General features: G+C 61.2%; 1 protein-coding gene across 4 annotated transcripts; it reads right to left on the reverse strand.

The window, feature by feature from the left end:
* Positions 1 to 589: 589 nt before the first annotated feature.
* Positions 590 to 16,707, reverse strand: LOC142434180 (arylsulfatase L-like). Of its 4 annotated transcripts, XM_075538872.1 has the most exons (13): positions 15,741 to 15,759; positions 15,541 to 15,647; positions 12,659 to 12,702; positions 11,980 to 12,129; positions 10,168 to 10,289; positions 9,157 to 9,279; positions 7,612 to 8,038; positions 5,531 to 5,667; positions 4,642 to 4,776; positions 4,192 to 4,404; positions 3,469 to 3,631; positions 2,677 to 2,798; positions 592 to 2,259 (listed from the first exon to the last, which is right to left on the reverse strand). In XM_075538872.1, the coding sequence occupies exons 3-13, from the start codon at positions 12,679 to 12,681 to the stop codon at positions 1,901 to 1,903; spliced, it is 1,974 nt and encodes a 657-aa protein (XP_075394987.1). In that variant the 5' UTR covers positions 12,682 to 12,702; positions 15,541 to 15,647; positions 15,741 to 15,759; the 3' UTR covers positions 592 to 1,900. The 4 variants fall into 4 exon arrangements, with proteins under 4 accessions (XP_075394985.1, XP_075394987.1, XP_075394986.1 ...); XM_075538870.1 differs by lacking the exon at positions 15,541 to 15,647 and having other exon boundaries at positions 590 to 2,259; positions 15,716 to 15,790; XM_075538871.1 differs by lacking the exons at positions 15,541 to 15,647; positions 15,741 to 15,759 and adding an exon at positions 16,641 to 16,707.
* Positions 16,708 to 17,174: the final 467 nt, after the last annotated feature.

Here is a 17,174-nt window from a genome sequence, read left to right on the forward strand (position 1 = left end):
AACGTTGACTTCCCCTTTGAGCTCCGACCGGCCCCCCTTTTCCCCTCCCCATCCTCGTGACCCCTTGATAAATGAAACATTCCATCTCTGACTCTGACCGCTCTCTCCCTGCACCCATGATACCTGTTCTTCCCTCTGGGCGGGGGGGGGGGGGTTATTATAAGTCAATCAGTGATCAGTTCGCTCCCTCCCCTCCTGTCCCCTTTGCTTGCTCTCAGGGCGGAAGCAATGGCTTTCTGTTCCCACCACTCGTTCTGCAGCTGGAATGTGGTGCCCGGAGGCTGCCCGGCTGCCCGGGGGGCGCCCCAGCGGGTTCTAGAAGGAGCAGGTGAGCATGTCTGACGGTACAAGCCAGCTGTCACCCTCCCCTATCCGTTTGCAAACAAACCCGCCCTGCTGCCTGTCTGTGCCGGGCAGCCTCCCGACGTCCTCCCGTCTGTGGATGTGTGTCCGTCCCGGGACTTGAACTAGAGAGATGGCCGGGAACCCTCCCGTCTCAGCGCACCCTAGACTTCCCACCATCTCCTCGCCTGCAGCGAGTCTGCGTCCTGCCTGCTCTTGCTGATTCTGTGAGGGGACGGCCTCCCTTGTCCCTCCGTCTGTCTGTCTCTCTCCAAGGCCCTTTCCCCCCTTCTACCTGCCAGCTCCTCCCCCCCGCTGGGTCCCTGCAACAAGCCTCCTCTTGCCCGGAACACAGCAGGCAGCGTCTGCAGACAGGGAAGACCCAGGGAGTCCAGTGTGAACCGAGACTCTATTAAAACCTCTTTCTCCTTTTTGGGGCCACTGACGTTCCTGTAGCCGCGGTGCCTTATAGCGGGAGAGGAGATAGGTGCGTGTGCATCTGTGTTGCATGTCAAGTAGCTGACGGACGTCGGGGCTCTGACCTCATCCTCTCTCAGCGCACGGATGCTTTGTTCTAATGACCCGGAATTCTGCGAGGCTCAGCTTCCCGACACGGTCGCTGCAGACGGAGCGGGTGCACAAGTAAGCGGGGCGCCGGAAGCCGGTGGTGCCCGGCTATCGGAACGCACAGCGTCTGGGTCTTAAATTCCTGAATTAAACGAGCGGCCGTCTAGCTCAGAAGCAGCGAAGCCCACGTGGAAGAAGCACAGCAGCCTGTGCCATCGATCACGAGGTGTCGACGGGATCAGGTATCAGAAGACCCCCAAACTGTCCTATCGATGTGAACGAGGGGGGTCGGAGTGGAGACCCCCAAACCCATCTGTAGGCAATTGGACACCCCTCGTAGAAGGGTCAGGAGAAAGGGGCGAGGCAGGCAGGGTGCAGGGTCGCATTGAAGAAACACACAGCACCCCGCTTGTTCTTTAATGCTCCCTCCACCCCCCCAATATCTCGGCCCAAGTTCCATCCACAAATCCGGCCAGACCGGAGCACGTGCACAGGTGCAGGTGAGAGCTCTCGGCCCACGGACTCCAGGGCAGGTCACCCCCTCGGAACTCTCCTGAGAGGGGGGGAGCCGATTGCAAGGATCGCCGTCGGGCCCCCACCCCGACCGGGGAGACGCACAACAGAAATGCGGGTGCAAGTGTGTGGGGGGGACAGACGGTGTAAGATATGAAATGACTAACGATGCATAACTTGTTGGGGTTCACGAGGATGGCAGGGTGGAGGAGGCGGGGGGCAAAAAGAGGAGCTGGGACCGAGGTCTCAAGTAGAAAGAAAATGCTCCCAGATCTGCAAAGGCCCCCCAGTGACATGAGTGACCAAGGAGAGAGGGTTAGGGGGCCAGGCTGGCCATGGAAGCAGCCCCCCAGCGGGCAGGAGACGTGGCCCGGGAAGCCCGCAGGGGCCGTTGTTCTGCCCGTCCTGCGGTGAGCCGAGTGTCCTTGGCAGAGAGCTTTGGTTTTTTGGGGGGCTTGGCTTCTACAAGGAGCGCCCATCACTGCGGGTTCTCTGGGTCGTGGCACCGACACAAGGGGAAGGGGCCGCAGCAGGGCTGGAGCCAGGCCTTCCACACGTTGTCCGAGCCGTCCAGCTGCAGGCGGACGGGGCTGAGTGTCCGCTGGTGCTCCTGCACAGCCTGGGCCACCCGCTCCACCACCTGCCAGAAGGCGCCCTCCGTGGCCGGCGTGAGGGGCTGGGCCTCCGAGGGGTCTCGGGACAGGTCGAAGAGCAGGGGTGGGTCATGCCGGGCGACCCCCGGCGGGGAGCATGGGCAGACGACTCGGTCGTAGCAGGCGCCGGCGCCCTCCGGGTGGAAGCTGGGCGTGAAGAAGTGCACTTTCCAGAGGGCACCTCCTGGAGGGGGGAGAGCAGAGAGGGCTGAGGAGGACGCCCCGGGCAGAGCCTGGCCGACGTCGCCCCCCACGGCTGCCTGGAGCAGAGGCAGCACCCCACATCCAACTTGCTTCTACAAAAGGAACCAGAGTCCCTGCCCTCGAGTGGATGCAGGCTCACGGGGACCCTGCAGGACAGGGCGGAGCTGCCCCCGGGGGTCTCCCAGGCGGTCAGTCTGCACGGGAGCCTCCAGCCTCTTCTTTGTCCCAAGGAGCGGCTGGTGGGTTTGAACTGCTGACTTGCAGCCAGCAGCCTCGTCCCGTGAGCCCCCAGTGATCCCAACAGATGACCTCAGGAGGGGACACACACCTGGCCCTCAGTAGCCCTGGTCCTCGGCACCCCCCCTCCCCTGTGGATCCCGGACCAGCCCGGACTCACGGCTCCTTTGGTGCCAGCGGACGGCGTGCAGGACGTGTTCACAGTAGTGCATCAGAAACTCGTGGTCCGAGTGCTGGGTGACCCCCAGCAGCAAAGGCATGAGGTCCCGGCCATCCAGCACCCTGTGGGCAGCAGCGGGCACTCAGGGTCAGGCGGGATGCAGCTGCCCGTCCCTGGGCTCGCTCGCCTGGGGGGGGGGGTGCGGCTCCGAGGGTGAGGGACTGAACTGCACCCCACTCACGTTTGTGGGGGAAACGGTTTGGTGGCACCGTGGGTTTGGCGTCCGCCTGCCACACACAAGGTGGTCGGTTCAAACCCACGCTCTGCTCCAAGGGAGAAAGATGAGGCAGCCTGCTTCTCTGGACTAAAACTCACTGGTACAGAGTGGACGCCGGCTCTCGGGGACCCTGCAGGACAGGGCGGAGCTGCCCCCGGGGGTCTCCCAGGCGGTCAGTCTGCACAGAGACAGGCGACCTCCTCTTCCTCCCTGGGAGCACTCGTGGGTTCGAAGCATTGACGTTGCAGTCTGCAGTCCGACACTGGCCTGACCGCTCGCCCAAGGCGCTTTCCAAGAAGACAGACAGCTCCCGAAGCTGCTGTCCTGCCGGCCCAGCGAAGGGCTCGATTGCTCACTGCAAGGTCACAAGTTTGAGCCCAGCCGGCGCTCCGAGCGAGACAGAGGAGGCCTTCTGGTCCATCAAGAGTCACAGCCTGGGAGACCCGCAGGGGCAGCTCTGCCCCGTCCTGCAGGGTCGCTGGGAGTCGGGATCGACTCAATGGGATCGCACACACCTGTCCTGGGGCACCTGGCCGCCCGCCAGCTGGACCACCGTGGGGAAGATGTCCATCAGGCTGGTGGGCTCGTGGACCTCGCGGCCGGCGGGCAGCACCCCGGGCCAGCGGAAGATGCCGGGGACGCGGATGCCCCCTTCCCAGCCGGCCATGCCTTTGCCACCTGTTGGGGGGCAACACAGAGAGGCAAACGAAACGAAGCAGTAAGCTCGGGGTTTAAAAGGACAGAGCCAGGGGTTTACACGGGGGGACCCCAGATTTCCTGCTTTGATTACTGAATGGTGATCGATGGGCAGGGGACCCAGGGTCGGTCTGTCTGCCCGGCGTCTTCCCACCTTACCATTCAGGACTCTGTTCATCAGGATGCCCCCTTTAGCCCCACTCCAAGTACCCCCCATTGCCATTTGTTAATTTTTTTAATGTAAAAGATTTGGGGAATGTTTGGCAGCTCCACGTGGTCCCAGCTTGGCCCCGACACCCCCACCTCCCACTCACCCCACCCTCTGTGTTGGGGCCAATGTTGGTCCATCTGATCTTTGGGCTGCTTCAAGGGACTGGTTCCTCTTGGGTGGCGGTGGGTATAACGACGTGGGTCTCATCGCGTGATTTTAACGCCTGCTATTAATGTGTACGATGGACCGCGCCAGGTGCACGGGTTAAGCGCTCAGCAGCGGTTCAAACCCACCCACCGGATCGTGGGGCGAAAACGAGGCTGCCAGCTACCGTAAAGCGCTCCAGTGTCGCAAACCCCAGGGCCGGCTCTGCTCTGTCGTGATGGCATTGCCGTAAGCCAGTGGTGGTTTTTCCTTTCCTGCTTTTGGGGGGCGAAAACGAGGCTGCCAGCTCCCGTAAAGCGCTCCAGTGTCGCAAACCCCAGGGCCGGCTCTGCTCTGTCGTGATGGCATTGCCGTAAGCCAGTGGTGGTTTTTCCCTTTCCTGCTTTTGGGGGGCGAAAACGAGGCTGCCAGCTACCGTAAAGCACTCCAGTGTCGCAAACCCCCCAGGCCCGGCTCTGCTGTCTTAACGGCATTGCCGTAAGCCGGTGGTGGTTTATCCTTTCCTGCTTTTGGGGGTCTGTGTGTGTGTCAAGCTCCCTTTCCCCCCCAAAAGGCTTGGGGATCCCAGGGTCGGGATCAAGCCTGCAGACGTGGGTCCGGGAACCTCGGCGCCCACCTTTGTAGATCCCGTTCCAGCCGCCGCACTGCTCCCGCCCGAAGCGCGCCTCCAGCCAGCCGCCGTGATCGGACGTGAAGTAAACCAGCGTGCGGTCGGCCACGCCCTCCGCGTCCAGCGCGCCCAGGATCTGGCCTGCGGGGACGAGACCGGCAGGTTGCGTGTTCGGTCCCCCCGGCCGGCTCGAGCAGCGCGCATCCTAGCCTCACGGGGTCTGGGCCACGCGTACCAAGATCTGGGGCTTGACCCACAGGTGAGAACCGCTGACTTAAGAGATCGGAGGACGCCTGGCCATGGGTCACTCTCCCGCCCCCCCTTCCCCCCAGGAGACCTCTTCGGAGGCTTGAAGAGCAAGGACGTCTCCTGGAGAACAAAGGGGCGCCTGACCCGAGCCGCGGTGTTGTCACCCTTGTCTGCACGTGGACGTCGGCCACAGAAGACCCAACAAGAGTCGATGCGTCTGGACGGTGGTGCCGAATATTGGAAGTACCCAGGGCGGCCAGATGCGAACTGATGTCCCTGCCCCTGCAGCCTCCTCGGGGTGCACAGCCTCTGGGCCACATGCTCTTAGTCTGTGGGGTTCATGGGCATCTGGCCCCCCCAGCCCCCCAGTTGCGCACGTGTGGGTGCTCTCTCCCACGTGGGTGTTCCTGCCCGGTTGTGAACCCCAGCGCGGCTTGCCAGGCCTCCCAGAAACCGCGTGTCCCCTTTTTCAGAAAGGAACCCCTGGGGCCCATCCTGTCCGTCACAAACTCCCACATGGATCCCAGACCGTGCCTCAGTGGGAATTCTCTCCGCGGGCAAAGCCAAGGAGGGAGCGAGACCCTGAGGGTGGCGCGAGGGTGTCCCCACGCCGGGAGCGGCCGCGGTGCCGGGAGAAGACACTCACCCACCATCCAGTCCATCTCCTCCACGTTGTCCCCGTAGAGCCCGTGGGCGCTCCTGCCCCGGAACTGCTTGGTGGTGGCCAGCGGAAGGTGCACGTGCAGGAAGGACACAAACAGCAGGAAGGGGCCTTGCTTGTTCCTGCTCGGGGCAACAGGGGCACCAACCCGGGGAGCGGTGGGGTGCGGTTCAGAACAGGTCCCCGACACCGGACCGGGCCGCCCCGCGCTCGTTACACGCAGTGCGCTCGCTGATGGCGCAGCGCGGAAGCGCTCAGCCAGGCAGGAAAAAGCTCGAACCCAAACTAAGAAAAAAAAAATCAAAACCGACACTGCCCTCGAGTGGACGCGACCCACGGCGACCCTGCAGGACCGGGCGGGGCTGCCCCTGCGGGTCTCCCAGGCGGTCAGTGTGGCCTTTCTCCGCAGGACAGCCTCCAGCCCCCACCCCAGCCCCCAGGGCAGTTCCACTGTGTCCTGCAGGGTGGCCGAGTTAGAGGCCACAGTGCAGAAACGGGGCAGGACACAACAGGAAAGGACGCCCCTCGTGGCGCAGCGGGTTCAGCACTCCCAGGGGTGCTCACCCCCCAAACGGGCAGTTCGAAACCACGGGCCGCTTCTAGGGAGAAAGCCCAGACTGTCCATTCCGGTAAAGACGGAATCAGTCTCAGACATCCTAGCTGCCCTGTCCTGCTGGGTGGCTGTGAGTCGGCATCCACTAGATGGCAGTCTGTCTGTCTGTCTGTCTATCTATCTATCTATCTATCTATCTATCTATCTATCTATCTATCTATCTATCTATCTATCTATCTATCTATCTATCTATCTATCTATCTATCTATCTATCTACATATCTATCTATCTATCCATCTATGTATCTATCTATCCATCTATGTATCTATCTATCCATCTATGTATCTATCTATCTATCTATCTATCTATCTATCTATCTATCTATCTACATATCTATCTATCTATCCATCTATGTATCTATCTATCCATCTATGTATCTATCTATCTATCTATCTGCATATCTCTCTATCCATTAGCTCCTCGGGAGAGAGACCAGACTGTCTGCTCCCGTGCAGACTGACCACCTGGGGGACCCCCAGGGGCAGCTCCGCCCTGTCCTGCAGGGTCCCCGTGAGCCGGCGTCCACTCAAGGGCAGTGTCTGTCTATCTGTCTATCCATCTATCTATCTATCTGCCTATCTATCTATCTGCCTATCTATCTATCCATCTGCCTATCTATCTATCTGCCTATCTATCTATCTATCCAGTCTATCTATCTATCTATCTATCTATCTATCTATCTATCTATCTATCTATCTATCTATCTAATGTATCTAAACTATCGATCATCTATCTATCTACCTACCTATCCATCCATCCATGTGCATTTCTACCCATCCATTAGCTCCTGGGCAGAAAGGCCAGGCTGTCTGGGGGACCCCTGGGGGGCAGCTCCGCCCTGTCCTGCAGGGTGGCCGTGCTTCCGGATGGCTGCCATGGCTGGTACTGGTAACCTGCTGCTTCCGGAGGAAGAGACAGGTAGGACCCAAACCAGTAGCCTCCAGGTAGGCCCAGAGGGCTAGTTTGCAGCAAAGCCCTGGCCGATTGGCCGGGCTCGGTTTATGACAAGTTCTTTCTTTGCAGCACCTGGGGCGCAGGCCCCACAGGGACATGACAGAGACCTGTGCTTGGGTGAGTTCCAGGTTAGAACTCTGCTGCAGGCGGCTGCAGCGGCTGGCTTTATAGGGAGAGCGAGGGCTCGCCACGCCCACCGCACAGCTGCGGACCAATCCGGCGGCGTTACGGGCCATGAGGGGCGTGGCATCGTGCGCGCGCAGGGGCTGCAGGCACGCGGCCTCGCCCCGCCCGCCGCTCAGCTGCGGACCAATCCGGGCGGCGTTGCCGGCCATGAGGGGCGTGGCGTCCTGTGCGCCGCAGGGTCGGCTAGGACACGGCCTCGCCCCGCCCCCCGCTCACCAGCGGACGAATCCGGTGGCGTCGCGGACCATGAGGGGCGTGGTGTCCTGCTCGCGCAGGGGCTGCTGGGACACGGCCTCGCCCCGCCCCCGCTCACCTGCGGACGAATCCGGCGGCGTCGCGGACCATGAGGGGCGTGGTGTCCTCCTCGCGCAGGGGCTGCTGGGACACGGCCTCGTTCCGCATCAGGAAGCAGTCGGCGTGCTGCATCAGCTGGCTCGCGGAGCGCGCGCCCGCCCACAGCAGCGCGGCCGCCAGCGCCGCCCAGCCGGCCAGCGCCCACCGCGCCCCGGGCAGCAGCCCCGCGAGCCGGGCGGCCGCCAGCGTGAGCGCGCCCAGGCCCAGCAGGAGCGCGCCCGCGTCCAGGCCGCGCTTCAGGAGCACGTGCTTCGGGGACCTCCCCCAGCCCAGGCAGTCCAAGGTCATGGTGAAGGGCGTCCCGTAGAAGTGGAGGAAGCCGTGCGCCGCCGGGTGGTGGCAGTGGTCGTCGCGCCACGCGCAGTTCAGGCCCAAGTGCCACTTTCCTGGGAGGGGGGGGGGCGACAGGAAGCACCTGCGGGTCACCGGGGTGGGGGGGTCTGGGACGGGCTGTTTGCACCTGGGGGCACCTCTGCAAAGAGTCCTGGAGCAGGACAGGTTGCACTGTGGACCCCAAGGTCAGCGGCTCGAAACCACCTCCCGCTTCTCAGGAGAGAGACCAGACCGTCTGCTCCCGTGCAGACTGACCGCCTGGGGGACCCCCAGGGGCAGCTCCGCCCTGTCCTGCAGGGTCGCCGTCCACTCAATGGCAGTGTGTCTGTCTGTCTATCTTTCTCTCCATGCATCTAACTACATATCTCTCTATCCATTAGCTCCTGGGGAGAAAGACCAGACCGTCTGCGCCCGTGAAGACTGACAGCCTGGGGGGCAGGCATCCCTCCCTTTATCCTGCGAGAGGCTGATGGCTTCGAACTGCCGACCCTGCAGTGAGCAGCCCAAGAGATAACCGTTAGGCCACTTGGGGGCGCTATTTCCCCAGGAGAAGCAGGATGGGGGCACATCTTTTTGTAAAACATCACGGTGCTGAGCACATGGTGCAAGACACGATGTTTGTCCGAGAACCGATCTTCCCCTGCGCAGCCCGCTGGACCCCAGGAAGCGGGGGAGAGAGTCCAGCCTGCCTGGACAGTTGATGTTTGGATTCATGGTCCCCTGCCCCTTCAGGGTTCAGTTGGATCTGAGTCAGACCTGCAAACGGAAGGGCATCCCCTGTCCGGTCCCCTGGGTGCCCCCTCTCCCAGGTGTGTGGGAGTGCAGGACGGTGCCCCCTCCATGGGCTTCTGGGGGCAGACTGTCCCCAAGCGCAGGGGCAGGACTTTGTTCCAAAGCACCCCGTGGGGGGGACTGGACCTTTCAACCTGCGTGGCCCGCAGTTTGTTCACCGTCTGCACGAGTTGATCCGTGTGTGTGATGGACAGAGACACAGAGGCTGCATGTGGAGCTTTTCAAAGCTGGGACCTGGCAGTTAGCAGAATGCCGGCTTTTCCTCCGAGTTCCCTCTAGTGGGAGGTGGGGAGGCTCTTCGAAACCCCAACTTCTTCAGGAGGCGCCTATGGGCGCCTGTACTCCGGGGACCCCTTCAGCCAGGAGGAGGGGACCTTACCTATTATGCCGGTGGCGTAGCCTTCCTCTCGAAGTATTTTGGCAAATGTTGTCTCGTTGGTGGGGAGGCCCCCGGACACCGCTGCCGACAGCAGGACTCGGTTTCCTTGGGAGGACACCATGCCTGTGGGCAGACGGTGGGACGGGAATGAGAAGCGGGCCCTGTGTCTGCAGCTGCTGGGATTGGCTGAGTTGTTGGACGGATCTCCAGGGAGACTTCTGACCCAACCTTGCCTCCACTTGTGAGGTCCAGTCCACGGAGAAGGCCCTGCGAGCTGAGATCTCCTTATGGTTTGGCCACAGCACCTTATGCGGTGTGTTCTCGTGCAGAATACACTCTCCCTGCCACAGGGCTGACATCTACCCACAGGGACCCTGCAGGACAGGGCGGAGCTGCCCCTGAGGGTCTCCCAGGCGGTCAGTCTGCACGGGAGCAGACGGTCTGGTCTTTCTTCTTTGGAACAAGTGTGCTTTCAAACTGTGTATCGCAGCCCAGTGTGAACCCACGATGTCACCAGGGATCCTCACATACACATACTTAGTGTATACATACATACACACGTGTATGCATCTATATATTAAAACAGTACATACACATACAGGAGGAAGCTGTTTATCTATCTCTCTATCTGCATATCTCTCTATCCATTAGCTCCTGGGGAGAGAGACCAGACCGTCTGCTCCCGTGCAGACTGACCGCCTGGGAGACCCCCAGGGGCAGCTCCGCCCTGTCCTGCAGGGTCCCCGTGAGTCGGTGTCCGCTCGATGGCAGTGTGTCTATCTGCCTATCTATCTATCTATCTACATATCTCTCTATCCATTAGCTCCTGGGGAGACAGACCAGACCGTCTGCTCCTGTGCAGACTGACAACCTGGGAGACCCCCAGGGGCAGCTCCGCCCTGTCCTGCAGGGTCTCCGGGAGCCGGCGTCCACTCGAGGGCAGTGGTGTGTTTTTTTGGACAGAGCACACACGCACACACAGCAGGTGCTTACTGGAGCAGCATCACTTACCCGAGCGCAGCGGGTACCGGCCGGTCAGGAAGGCCGCCCGGCTCGGGGTGCACACGGAGGCGGCTGCGATGTGCTGGGTGAGCTTCACCCCTTCCCGAGCGAGGCGGTCGATGTTTGGAGTCCTGCAGGGGGACCAGTGACCGTCTCAGCCCCAACCAACCACTAGCTGTCAAATCAGCTCCCACTCTTTCTGCTGGGTGCCCACAAGTCTGTCCTGACCCACAGCCACCCCGTGCACAACGGGACACACTGCCCCGTCCCCACCATCATCCCCGTCTGAGCCACGGCTGCAGCCCCGTGTCCGTGCATCTCATCCTGGGCCGTCCTCTCTGGCGCTGCCCCTCCGCTTCCCCAAGCACGACGTCCTTCCCCAGGGACTGGCCTCTCCTGATGACACGTCCACTGTCCATGTGGCACAGTCTCCCCGTCCCCGCCTCTAGGGGGCGCTCTGACACAGAACCTCCCCGTCCCCGCCTCTAGGGGGCGCTCTGACACAGAACCTCCCCGTCCCCACCTCTAGGGGGCGCTCTGACACAGACCTTACCCGTCCCCACCTCTAGGGGGCGCTCTGGGACAGAACCTCCTCATCATCACCTGTAGGGGGCGCTCTGGGACAGAACCTCACTGTCCCCGCCTCTAGGGGGCGCTCTGACACAGAGTCTCCCAGTCCAGCCAGGGGCACAATCAAAGCAGCCTGAGAAGTACAATCAGAATCCTCAAAACAAAAACCCAGGATGCTCTGCAGCCAGGACAATGTGATTGTGAACTTTTGGGTGAGTGCCAACAAAGCCCTGCCTTTCTGCCTCAAATGGGTTTATGGCCACTGACATAAAATCAAACGGAAGTCAAGCCCCCTGCCAGCCATGCCTGAATCCCAGTCTCCCGTGTCGGGGCTTTGAAGCAGTGAGTGACCCTTTTTAGGAGGGAAGTGTGAGTTTGAACCGCCAACCTTTCAGTCAGCAGCCCAATGACTAACCTGCAGCACATCACCTGGGCTCCTGAACCCCGGGACCATCCCATCGAGGGGACGCAGACTCACGGGGACCCTGCAGGACAGGGCGGAGCTGCCCCTGGGGGTCTCCCAGGCGGTCAGTCTGCACGGGAGCAGACGGGCTGGTCTCTCTCCCCAGGAGTGGCTGGTGGGTTTGAACTGCTGACTTTGCTGTGTGAGTGGCCTTCAGCATAACCCACTCTGCCACCAGGGGCTTAGGATTTACAATGCACTTTTGGGGCACGGTGGTGCAGGCAGGAGACACACACACACACACACACGGCAACCAGAGAGGCCACTTGGGGGGCGAGTACACACTAATGAAGAGCTGGACTAAGCAAATTTTGCTCCACTCTTACGGATTCTCATGGGTCTGAGCCGATTGGCTGTCAGCCACGTGACATCAGGAGAGACCAGCCCCTGGAGCAGGACATCATGTTAAGAATATTGAAAGGACTGTGGACTTATACCAGGACAAAGGGACTTGTCCTGGAAGAAGCAGGACCAGAGCGCCCCCTAGAGGTGGGGACGGGGAGGTTCTGTGTCAGAGCGCCCCCTAGAGGTGGGGACGGGGAGGTTCTGTGTCAGAGCGCCCCCTAGAGGTGGGGACGGGGAGGTTCTGTGTCAGAGCGCCCCCTAGAGGCGGGGACGGGGAGGTTCTGTGTCAGAGCGCCCCCTAGAGGCGGGGACGGGGAGACTGTCACATGGACAGTGGACGTGTCATCAGGAGAGACCGGTCCCTGGGGAAGGACAGCACCGGTCACTGGTGCCGCCCGGCCTCTCCCGGGGAAGCGAAGGCCGCGGGGTTCTCTGTGACTTGCCTGATGGTGCGGTTTCCGTAGCAGCCGATGTCCCCAATGCCGAGATCATCCACCATCAGGAGCACGAAGTTGGGTCTCGAACCGGCCAAGTCGTGGGCCGCCGATGGCATCCAAGCCAGGAGCAGGCCCAGGGCTGCGGGCAGCCAGCGCCTGGAAGACAGCAGCCAGCGGCTCCACTCCCCTCCTGCCCCATCTGTCCTGTTAGCCCACAGGCAGCAGGGCCTGGTGGGTGGGGGCTAGACATGCTCAGCTGCTCCCCATGAGGTCAGCAATTCAAAAGCTTTGAAAACCCACAGGGGCAGCTCTGCCCTGTCCTGCAGGGCCTCTGTCCTGGTCCCCAGGGAGCCTGCGGGGCAGGGTGGGACCTGGAAGTGACAGGGTTGGCTGTCACCCCACATGCAATAAGACGGAGGAGCAAGAAGCAAACATGCAGGACTCTTTCCAAGAAGGCGGCGTATGGTGGGCCCTGGTCGAAGATGAGGAAGCCTGGGGCATCATGGGGAGCGGGGTTTTTATGTGAGGGGAGCTATTTGAGCAGGGATCCTAGGACATGGGGGTCTGAGTCTCCACTGCAGCTGCCCAGACCCCCTGATGACTAAGCCAGCCGGCCCCTGGAGCATCTGCAGATGGATGGCCAGAGAGCAGACCAAGTGAGCCCTGCCCCACAGACCCCACTCACCCGGCCAGCTCGGGGGCACGCATGTGTGCAGCGTTGGCTTCTTTCTGTGAAGAAAGCAAGACATTGCAAGGACACAAAGATCCCAGAGCAGAGGCGCCCATGTCCCCTGGATCCCAATACACACACACCCTCCCCCCACTCGCTGGGGACAGCTCAGAGCTGCCCTGTGGGTCTCCCAGGCAGTCAGTCTGCACAGGAGCAGACAGTCTGGTCTCTCTCCCCAGGAGCTGATGGATAGAGAGATATGCAGATAGCCTGGAGCAGGCCTTTTATTCTGGCAAAGCCTCGCATCCACAGGGGGTTGGCCCAGTGGGCAGAACCTGCCCTTTGTGTTTCAATCTCTGCTGGGTTTGGGGCTGATAGCGTCCCCCACACTGTGAATTACAGCACCCCCAATCTGAAATACAGTGTTCTGCCCCTGAACCCACGCCGGGAAGCCCCCTCTCCTGCAGCCCTCACACTGGACTTGTCCAGAGTCCGACTGACCAAGGGGGTCTTGCTTTAGCAGCCAAGAGGGATGCCTGAGACCCCAGGCCCCGCTTCTCACCATCTGGGTGTCTTGTGGCTGCATTCAGTTGGCGGCCTTCTGCAGGAGAACTCCGCCCCAGTGCAGCTAGTCCCCAGGAGTCCTGGCCCGTGGGCTCTTTTGTTGGGCAGGTGGGAGGTGAGAGGCAGGGGCTGTTCTCCACCCCCCCATCCCAGTCTCTGCCTCTCAAGGCTGCAAGCCCTAAGCCACCATTACCTGGACGTCAGCAGGTGGGGACCATGACCCTGCACCTCTGCAAGGCTCAGAAACCCACTGCCCCACTTAGTGGTCCATGTGGGGAGGGGGAGGACAGGAGGAAAGGGAGCAGGGGAGTTCCCAAGGGGGGCTTTTATTGCTGACCCAACCTCTATATTTGGGGGGGTGCCAGCCCCCTAATTACAGGTAAAGACCAAAGGGGTACAATCTAGGGACCTGCATGCAATAGGAGGAGGAGGGCTAGGGGCACAGGTGTGAGAAGGGCGGATCCTAGATTCAGGATGGAGCCGGACTTTGGACGCCCTCACTGAGCAGGTTAGACCTGGTCCCTGCATCTCCATGGAAACCATTATCAGCAGGGAGATGACCACCCTGCAGGGACCAAACTGATGGCCTCTGGCCTTTAGCCTCAGCAGCAGGGAGTGCATCCCATTTCCGGTTACACCACAAGGTGCTCTGGCAGCTGACGGGCTTCTGGGAGGGAACCTGACAACCATTTACCCTTAGCTGCAGGCAGTGTCCTTAGACAAACATATACTTGGCAGAGACCACTTGGAGAAATCTCTGTTTCCCACAATGCACTAGACAGACGTGGTTTTTTTTAATGCATTGGGCTGCAGACCAGAAGCTCACAAGATCAAGCCCACCAGCCACTCCAAGGGAGAAAGACCAGACCGTCTGCTCCCGAGCAGACTGACCGCCTGGGAGACCCCCAGGGGCAGCTCCGCCCTGTCCTGCAGGGTCCCCGTGAGTTGGAATGGATTCAGTGGTAGTGCACTTTAAAAATGTGAGTTTGTGTAAATGCAAGGGACCCCAGTATTGGGCTGTGATGACCACTAAGCTGCAGTGGATCATAACTGAGCTTCTAGGCTCCATCAGTCAGTGCTGACTCACGGCGCCCCCTGTGGGTCTCCTCCCTCCATCAGTCAGTGCTGACTCACGGCGCCCCCTGTGGGTCTCCTCCCTCCATCAGTCAGTGCTGACTCACGGCGCCCCCTGTGGGTCTCCTCCCTCCATCACTCAGTGCTGACTCACAGCGCCCCTGTGGGTCTCCTCCCTCCATCAGTCAGTGCTGACTCACGGCGCCCCCTGTGGGTCTCCTCCCTCCATCAGTCAGTGCTGACTCACGGCGCCCCCTGTGGGTCTCCTCCCTCCATCAGTCAGTGCTGACTCACGGTGCCCCCTGTGGGTCTCCTCCCTCCATGGAGTCAGTGCTGACTCTCGGCGCCCCCTGTGGGTCTCCTCCCTCCATGGAGTCAGTGCTGACTCACAGCGCCCCCTGTGGGTCTCCTCCCTCCATCAGACAGTGCTGACTCACGGCGCCCCCTGTGGGTCTCCTCCCTCCATCAGTCAGTGCTGACTCATGGCGCCCCCTGTGGGTCTCCTCCCTCCATCAGACAGTGCTGACTCACGGCGCCCCCTGTGGGTCTCCTTCCTCCATGGAGTCAGTGCTGACTCACGGCGCCCCCTGTGGGTCTCCTCCCTCCATCAGTCAGTGCTGACTCACGGCGCCCCCTGTGGGTCTCCTCCCTCCATGGAGTCAGTGCTGACTCACGGCGCCCCCTGTGGGTCTCCTCCCTCCATCAGTCAGTGCTGACTCACGGCGCCCCCTGTGGGTCTCCTCCCTCCATCAGACAGTGCTGACTCACGGCGCCCCCTGTGGGTCTCCTCCCTCCATCAGTCAGTGCTGACTCACGGCGCCCCCTGTGGGTCTCCTCCCTCCATGGAGTCAGTGCTGACTCACGGCGCCCCCTGTGGGTCTCCTCCCTCCATGGAGTCAGTGCTGACTCACGGCGCCCCCTGTGGGTCTCCTCCCTCCATCAGTCAGTGCTGACTCACGGCGCCCCCTGTGGGTCTCCTCCCTCCATGGAGTCAGTGCTGACTCACGGCGCCCCCTGTGGGTCTCCTCCCTCCATCAGTCAGTGCTGACTCACGGCGCCCCCTGTGGGTCTCCTCCCTCCATCAGTCAGTGCTGACTCACGGCGCCCCCTGTGGGTCTCCTCCCTCCATCAGTCAGTGCTGACTCACGGCGCCCCTGTGGGTTCAGACTGTAACTGATGATGGGAATAGAAAGACTAGGATTTATCTCTCGGACTTGCTGGTGGATTCAAACTATTGACCATGCACATCACAGTCCAACCTGTAAGCACTGCACCACCAGGGCTTCCTTAGGATTCACCAGAGAACGGAAATCTGCGCATTTATTCCGTCGTGAAAGGGAGACAAAGACCCATCAGGTTTGGGACACTGTGGAGGGAAAGCATTGGCAGGAGATTGTTACTGTGCTGCGGAGCTCAAAGGCAAAGCAAACTCACCGCCCTCCAGCCCATCCAGACTCACAGGGACCCTGCAGGACAGGGCGGAGCTGCCCCTGGGCGTCTCCCAGGCGGTCAGTCTGCACGGGAGCAGAGGGTCTGGTCTCTCTCCCCAGGAGCTAATGGATAGATAGATATGCAGATAGATAGATGGATAGATAGATAGATATGCAGATAGATAGATAGATAGATAGATAGATAGATAGATATGCAGATAGATAGATAGATCATAGATAGAAAAACCCACTGCCACTGAGTGGACACCGACTCACGGGGACCCTGCAGGACAGAGCGGAGCTGCCCCTGCGGGTCTCCCAGGCGGTCAGTCTGCTCGGGAGCAGACAGCTGTCGCCGCCTTTATATAGCAGTCGCATGTGTAATTCATTAGGCCCCCGGGGCTACACACACACAATTACACATATATATGTAATTTACATATATATATATATATGTAATTGTGTGTGTGTGTGCCTATTGCAACAGGTCTGAAAGCAAACTCACTCTCCTCCAGCCTCTCCCGCCTCCTGGGCACCTGCAGGACCTGGCAGATTTGTCTCACGCCCCCCCCGCACCCCCCCCCGCACATAAAATATGTGCATATATTGCGCGCGTGTGCTGTTCCCATAGGTCTATAGAAGCTAAACCCGCGTCCCACGCGTCTCCCAGACCGAGCATCGCTCTCCCGGCGCGGCAGCCTCGTTCTCCCCCGGAGCGGCCGGCGGCCTCGAACCGCGGACCTCGCGGAGCCCGAGCGCAACCACCCGCGCTCCCGCCGCGCTCCCCGGCACCAAGCGGGACGTACTGCTCTGCCCGCCGCGCCGGCGCCGGGATGCAGCGGGGCCGGGGGTCTGCGCCCGGGGAGGGGGGGTCCGGGGGTTTTGGGGGGTCCGGGCCCGGGGTTCGGGGCGGGCGGCGGGGCAGTTACCTGGGCGCAGCGCTGGCGGCTCTGGAGGCGGCGAGTGCCGGCTGCGCGCGCAGGGAGCCGACCCCGGGGGCGGGGCCTGGGGTGGGGGCGTGGCCGGGTCCCGGGGGCGGGGCCGGGTGCGAGGGGGCGGGGCCGCGCTGCAGACCCTCCTGGCACAAACCGCAGGCACTTCCTGTTCTCCCCGCGTCTGGCTGCAGCCGGGCCTGCAGGAGGGGGAGGGCGCCGCGCCCTGGGCCAGGGCCCCTGCCGGCCACGGTTCGACCCCCCAGGCCCCGTCCGAGAGCCCGAACGAGGCTGCCCGCCTCCCGGCCAGCACTGCGGCCCATCTGCTTTCCACGATCCCAAACGCAGGGCGGGGCCGTTATCTCTGTTGTGTGTTTAAAAATTTTTTTGGAGGGGCGTTATGTGTTTTTTAAGAAAATTAATTTAATGACAATTTTTAATTAATTTATTAAAAAATTAAAAAAAATCATTTTACTGGGGGCTCGTATCACAATCCCATCCATTGTGTGCCAAGCACATTTGTACATTTGT

This window comes from Tenrec ecaudatus, chromosome X (assembly GCF_050624435.1).
Source record: "Tenrec ecaudatus isolate mTenEca1 chromosome X, mTenEca1.hap1, whole genome shotgun sequence".
NCBI classification, from domain to species: Eukaryota; Metazoa; Chordata; class Mammalia; order Afrosoricida; family Tenrecidae; genus Tenrec; species Tenrec ecaudatus.

Bases quoted from the DNA above. Each gene is read 5' to 3' on its own strand.
- LOC142434180 (XM_075538870.1), bottom strand. The intron at 12,130-12,658 runs GTGAGTGGGGTC...GCTGTCTTCCAG, and splicing joins CGTGCCCCCGAGCTGGCCGG to GCGCTGGCTGCCCGCAGCCC. The intron at 4,777-5,530 runs GTGAGTGTCTTC...TCGTCCCCGCAG, and splicing joins GGAGATGGACTGGATGGTGG to GCCAGATCCTGGGCGCGCTG.